Source organism: Anolis sagrei, chromosome 4 (genome assembly GCF_037176765.1).
Source record: "Anolis sagrei isolate rAnoSag1 chromosome 4, rAnoSag1.mat, whole genome shotgun sequence".
NCBI lineage: Eukaryota > Metazoa > Chordata > Lepidosauria > Squamata > Dactyloidae > Anolis > Anolis sagrei.
The window spans coordinates 218,913,006-218,919,645 of NC_090024.1; the positions used below are offsets into that span (position 1 = coordinate 218,913,006).

The following is a 6,640-nucleotide window of genomic DNA, read 5'->3' on the forward strand; positions in this document are numbered from 1 at the left end:
TTTTTCTCTAGTGTGATGAAGGATATTACTTTCTCCTGGCTGTGGAATTGCTGATGGGAGACTGCCAGGAAGCAGCTCCGCTCCTGGTCATCGACTGGCTATTGGAGTTGTAATCCCACCCTCCAACTGCAGTTGCAAAACCATGGAAAGGAATAGGCAAGCAGCATTTTTTGCTCTACAGTCAGCCCTCCACATTTGCTAGGCTTAAGGGCACAGGGACACCACAAAAGTGAAAAACTGCAAATAAAAGCATTGTCTTTTTCCTTGTGAGAATCTCTCAGTTCTCCAACACAACTCTAGGATCAACTTCCAATAGAATTGTATGAGAGGACTTAGAGATTCCTTGAAAAGTGTTCCCTCAAGGAGTCTTTGCGTCCTCCGGCATGACTCTGTGATCAATTTCCAGCAGAAGTGCACTATAAAGTTGCACTGGAGAACCTAGAAAGAATTTTTTAATCAAACCCACAAAAAGTCACATTCACACATTTGGAGGACCAACTGTAATCCAAACTTCCGCCTGTCTCCAAACAGTAACAATAGAGTATGGTAAATAAACTCTTAAGTTCTACTTGGAGAAAGGCCATTGAAATTAATGAGATTGTGGTTAGACATTAGAATTGTCCATTCCAAACTGGTGTGAGCTTCTGGACATTAAAGAAGCACATTCAAGTTGTCATCTCAGCACCTTCTGTCATAAAAATGCACCTCTTGTCCAATGTGCACCATGCAACAATTTAACAACATACAGTGGGTTCCAGTTCTTGTTCCTGTTGCTCTTTTTTCTTCTGCTTCCTTACAAGCTTCTTGTAAAGATACTGAATTCTCTGGTCTTCTTGACTCTCAAAGAAAGAGGCGGCAATTTTTCGGCATAGGCGACGTGAATATGTTTCCAAAAACGTAATTGCATAAATGATGCAATATAGGACTCCGACAGCAAATGTTACAGCTGTGTTTGGTGGAGTCGGATATCTCAAGGAACAGTTAGTAGAGAGAAAAGTCAGATTCTGGTGGTAACTCCTTTCAAATGGTGATTTGGATTGTTCTATAGAAAAAGCATTATTAAAAACTTTTCCAAAAAATTCTATAAAGGTTAACTTGACCTGAAAGAACAAGAGAGAATTGGTTTAGCTGAAATGTATAGCTCATCCACACACTTGTTCCGCATTCAAAGGCTCCATTGACTCAACTAGTTATTCCATGTTAAGGTGCAGAGATTATTGATTTAAAGCAGCAACAACAACATAAGTCTTATTCATACTCCACAATTATACTAATCTGATACCACTTTAACCACCATAACAATAACATTATAATAAAATTTTATTTCTAACCCGCACCTTAGGGCAGCTTTGAAACGTAACACAAACAAGAAAAACATTCAATGCCATAAAAATATAAACATTTACACATACAATAAACACAAAATAAATGACTTTGACTGAATAATAGTAATAATTCATGGCTGCATCCTACAGATTTCTGGGATCTGTAGTTGAATGTGGCTCTTAGAATTCTCTGTCACCATTTCCCTGAACTTTGCAATGTCCAAAGAAGTGGGTTATGATAAATTAGATTTATGCCACTCCAACACATTAAAGGATGCCAGCCAACCTTTTTTGAGTTTTTAAAGTGCCACAAGAGTTTTTATGGATATTTTCATTAATACTAACTACAGTACTTACAATTAAAACCATGATTATTCAATTATAGTTTTGGCTTGCCTAGACAACTGACATCTTATTACTTTTCTCTTAAATACTTGGGCTGGTGGCTTTAGTACTCACATCGTATTTTATCCAGAAGCTAATTGGCACTACAGGGAACTGAGTAACTTCACTCACAGCTGCTTGTGCCAAATGGAAGGCAATATAGTCTGTTGCGATGATCACTAATGTTAATATCAACACCAAGGTAAGAAGAAAAATATGTGTGAGAGAGGTCATGAGTTCTTCTCTGGTTAACTTGAGACCAGTTGATTTTATCAGCTTCCTGGAAGTGCAAGAGAGTAGGTGAATTGTTTTCTTCTCCTGAGCTAAAGAATCTAGTTTTTTGGTGATATAAATATTATCAAATTTGAGATCTGTGAGATAGCATTTCAGGTAAGAAGCAGACTCAAAAATAAGAAAGCAAAGAAAGAAGCCAGCAGATACTCGGTTGGCCAACAATATGATCTTCTGAATTAACATTTCAATTCTCAAGAAATCCTCTGTGATCTGATGGCTAGCATCAGTCATTTTCTGACTCAGGAGAAATTCATTACTGTGAGTTTCAAACATAACCTGGCTATCCCTTGTTTTCCCAAATTTGTCTGGCAAGTCATCAGTTCTAATTTTGAGAACGCGACTGAAGTCCGATGAAGCATTTTCCAATAGAAACGTTGACTTTAGGAAACTCTCAGAGGAATCCTTGCAGATGCATTTAATGATTTCCAGAATAGCCTTGATGTTGCTTGTGATGTTTGGGATTATGTTGAGAGCTACAATCATGAAACAGGCAGACAGGAGAAGCCTCCTCCCTTGTTTAGTCCCTAATGTAGGCACAATCATGGTGAGCATGCAACGGACAGGGTGCACCAAAAAGAGTGTCCACAAGGCCAGGAAACTAATGGTTGAAGCAGCTGTGGCAGAGAACTGGGAAGAATATTGCAGAGAGGAAAACATCCAGCAGTAGAAGAGGCCTCCAATTGAAACAGCAATGCAACAGCACATGAGAAACAAGAATAGCAGTTGGTGATAGTCAGATGGTATTGGTGTGGAATAAGCGACCCAGGCTTCTAAGATGACTTCTTGTATCCTTGGAAGGAGACTGTCCTGACAGAAGGTCCAGATTCCTAACCTGTACCAATAATGAAAAATTATTTATGATTTGATATGATTGATCCAACAAATAATTGAAACCACCCCAACCTGCACTGATCCTGAAAGCTAATGGGAGTGCAAATGTGAAATTTCGATATTAAGATTGAAACATTGAATGTGAAATTTCACAGCTAAATCCTAAATTAAATCATACTATATTTAAGGGAATACCCTCATCTTATAATTGCAGGCTTAGACTAGATTGTTTCAGCCCATTTGGAAAAGTTGCTTTTCTAAGCTCTTGTTTCAATGTGCATCATATGGTGATTCAAATAAATGGTCCACTTATAGATGCTAAATATAATATGCACTACCAACCAACATATTATGTAAAAAACATTAAAGATGTAATTGTGGGGTAAATAAATACTACTAAAAGTTAAACATTAAATGCTATTCTATGACAATAGTTCAGTAATGACAGAAAAAGATTGAACATCCCTTATCTGGAAGCCCAAAATCCAAAAGACTTCAAAATTGTCCACATGGGTGGCTGAGATAGCGATACCATTGTTTTCTGACTGTACACAGACTTTGTTTCATGCACAAAATTATTAAAAATATTGACTATACAGTTACCTTAAGGTTATTAAAAATATAAATGAATATTTTGTTTAGACTTGGTCAAATCTCCAGGATATCTCAATATGAACATGTATGCAAATTCAAGTCTTCTTAAATCTAGAAAAATCCGAAATGTTTCTGGTCTCCGGTATTTCAGATAATGGATAACCAAACCTAAATTCTGCAAAGGGCCTGGAATTTTTGGGCAGGATGTGACAAATAATGTCTCCTTATTTCCTGCCCCATGTACCACAGAACATAAATTCATGTGGTATATTTTATCTGACAAAAACACTCTTTGGACTGTTGTTGTTGTTGTTGTTGTTCATTTGTTCAGTCGTTTCCGACTCTTCATGACCTCATGGACCAGCCCACGCCAGAGCTCCCTGTCAGCCATCAACTCCCCCAGCTCCTTCAGAGTCAAGCCAGTCATTTCAAGGATGTCATCCATCCATCTTGCCCTTGGTCGGCCCCTCTTCCTTTTTCCTTCCATTTTTCCCAGCATCATTGTCTTCTCTAAGCTTTCCTTTCTTCTCATGGTGTGGCCAAAGTACTTCATCTTTGCTTCTACAATCCTTCCCTCCAATGAGCAGTCAGGCTTTATTTCCTGAAGTATGGACTGGTTGGATCTTCTGGCAGTCCAAGGCACTCTCAGAACTTTCCTCCAGCACCACAGTTCAAAAGCATCTATCTTCCTTCGCTCAGCCTTCCCTATAATCCAGCTCTCACATCCCTTTGGACAGTAGGGTTTTTAAATAAAATTAATTTTCTTTAGACATATTATGTTTAAATTAAAGCCTAATCATAACAAAGGTGAAGAATTCAATCATGATTTTGCTTCCATTCACACATCTTGGGACCTTTCACATTATACAATAATAGCTCTTTGATTTCACATCAACTGCCATGACAACATCAAGTTGAATCCTGAGTTAGGTGTTTGCACCTCAGATACAGTGCCTAAACAAACTTTAGAAAACTATAGGATGCAACCATGGAAGTTAAATGGAATTGCAATGCTGTGATCATGTAGTATGAAAGGGCTCTTTTTTGAGAACTATGGGGAAGAAAATAAATACATTAATATTTTAAAACCCCTTTTCTCACCTACTCCATAAAACTGTTCTCATGATTTCAATTTCTACCATGATTATAATTTCATCTTCCCTTCTTTTTAATTTATCATTCTCCAAGCAGATTTCAAAATTGGGTTTGTAATTATTCCTCTTATTCATTGTAGTTTTCCAAGTTTAAATTTTACTAGGTTCATGCAAAAACATTTCAATGAATATTCACTAACTTAGTGATACCTAACATTCTTATACTTGCAGAAATCAATTTTAATGCCTTGGGATGTTTGGATAGAAGCAAGGCAATAAATGTTTTCTTTTATATCTATAAAACAAATTTTGGTTTCAGTAATATGGATTTTATTCTTTTTTTAAAAGAAAAATACGATGTAAAGAATATGTTACTGCAACTTCGACTGCTAACCACAGAAGCGCCTTAATTCAGTTTGTTTCCCTGGAATTATGTTTGAGTCTTGTGATCTAAACATTGTTATTTCCTTAACCTTGAGAGAAAAACAAAAAGCAAGAAATCTTTTTTTTTCAACTGGCTAATTAAGAGTTTGCTGGGTCTTAGCTCTGTGGGTTATTTAACTAACGAATAACCTAATTAATGAATTAATTCTGAAGAAATCTTAATACTGAAATTCTATCTTAACTCACTCACTTTCATTAACGTTTAAGCATTGACCCTTTTATCAACAAATGGGTTAAACACTTGTGCTGGCAGGACTGCTGACTGAAAGGTCGACAGTTCAACAGTTCGAATCTGGGGAGCAGGGTGAGCTCCCGTCTGTCAGCTCCAGCTTCTCATGCGAGTACATGAGAGAAGCCTCCCACAGGATGGTAAAACATCTGGGTGTCTCCTGGGCAATGTCCTTGCAGACAGCCAATTATCTCACACCAGAAGAGACTTGTAGTTTCTCAAGCTGCTCCTGACACACACAAAAATCAACAAATATCTAACATAACTCACAACTAAATGATTTTTATTTTGTCCTTCCTGATAATGATATTACTGAAGTTCTTTTACATAATGTACTAGACTGTGGCAGGTAAGAAAGGAGATAATGCAAAAACAGAATCTACAGTCTGTCCAACCATCCTACAGAATATCATTATTGTAACTACAGTTTTCAGGACTTATTACAGGAATCCTCTTAGTGTTCAAATATTTAAGTTACACGTAGCAAATACTTATTCTCTTTTGGATAATATTCATTTTCTTTTTCTAAGCACCCAAAGATAAATAGTTAAGAAAAAAATTCTTACATACCCTGTCTTCTGAAGATGCCCCAAGTTCCTTTGTAAGTTCTCAGTAGCCCTGTAAATCTTCATCTTGTTTTTGTATGTTAGGGATGGGGAGGCCTTAGAGAAAACATGGATACAACTCCCAACAGTTGCAAGAGAACTATGAATGTAGGATGATGTATGTATTAACTTGGAAATGTCTTACATTCACTGACAAGGTAAGGGATGAAATCAAATCTCTTTGTCTTTCATAAGTAATTATGCCCATTGCCGACTGCTCTGCACACTACAAAACAAAACAAGAGCTTTCTCTCTTTAAAAGTCCCTCGTGGACTGTAAGTATGTGCTGATGTCTCCTGTTTAAATACCAGCCCTGGATATCAGAAAAGATTGGTCACTATGAATAACCACTGCATCTTGGTGATGAATTCAATCAGCTGATCCTCTACTAATGTTTACACTTGTTAAAGGGCTTTGAATATACTGTGTTGTGGTTTTGACTTTGGAAACACAACACTTCCTTAAAACATAAACTCAGTAAGACTCCACAGTTCAAAAGGACAAGTTGTTGATGAAGATGTTAGCAATGGGAAATAATTTATAATTGTGTTTGCCATTCTGGCTCAAGGCTGTAACTGTAAGAGGATCTAAATGAGGGTATTTCCCCTTGAAATGAGAAATCTGCCCCTTCCATGACATTTTCCTTCAGCTTTCAAATGTCTTCCTTTGCAAAGAGTGAAACGTTAAAATTCTATACACCCAGGACACTTATATTCACTGTGTTTGTATTCCCTTGGGAACTTCACCTGCCTTTTTTCATTTCTACATGCGCAACTGAATTTTTACTGTAATGCTAGAAATTTAAGGAGTGAAGGAAAATTTCATTCTCTGCTTCCACAA

At 37.0% G+C, this 6,640-nt stretch overlaps 1 protein-coding gene across 1 annotated transcript; it reads right to left on the reverse strand.

Moving 5' to 3' along the window:
- Positions 1-664: 664 nt before the first annotated feature.
- On the reverse strand, positions 665-6,014 carry OCSTAMP (osteoclast stimulatory transmembrane protein). Its single transcript, XM_060771660.2, has 3 exons — positions 5,766-6,014; positions 1,785-2,835; positions 665-1,100 (listed from the first exon to the last, which is right to left on the reverse strand). The coding sequence occupies exons 1-3, from the start codon at positions 5,825-5,827 to the stop codon at positions 735-737; spliced, it is 1,479 nt and encodes a 492-aa protein (XP_060627643.2). The 5' UTR covers positions 5,828-6,014; the 3' UTR covers positions 665-734.
- Between the last annotated feature and the right edge of the window lie 626 nt (positions 6,015-6,640).

What these genes read in the sequence shown, in the direction of transcription:
- OCSTAMP (XM_060771660.2), bottom strand. Translation starts at nt 5,827, where the DNA reads ATGAAGATTTACAGGGCTACTGAGAACTTACAAAGGAACTTGGGGCAT. An exon ending in GGGCATCTTCAGAAGACAGG is followed by an intron (nt 2,836 to 5,765) that starts GTATGTAAGAAT and finishes TTATTGGTACAG; the next exon opens with GTTAGGAATCTGGACCTTCT. An exon ending in GCTTCTGGATAAAATACGAT is followed by an intron (nt 1,101 to 1,784) that starts GTGAGTACTAAA and finishes TTGTTCTTTCAG; the next exon opens with GTCAAGTTAACCTTTATAGA.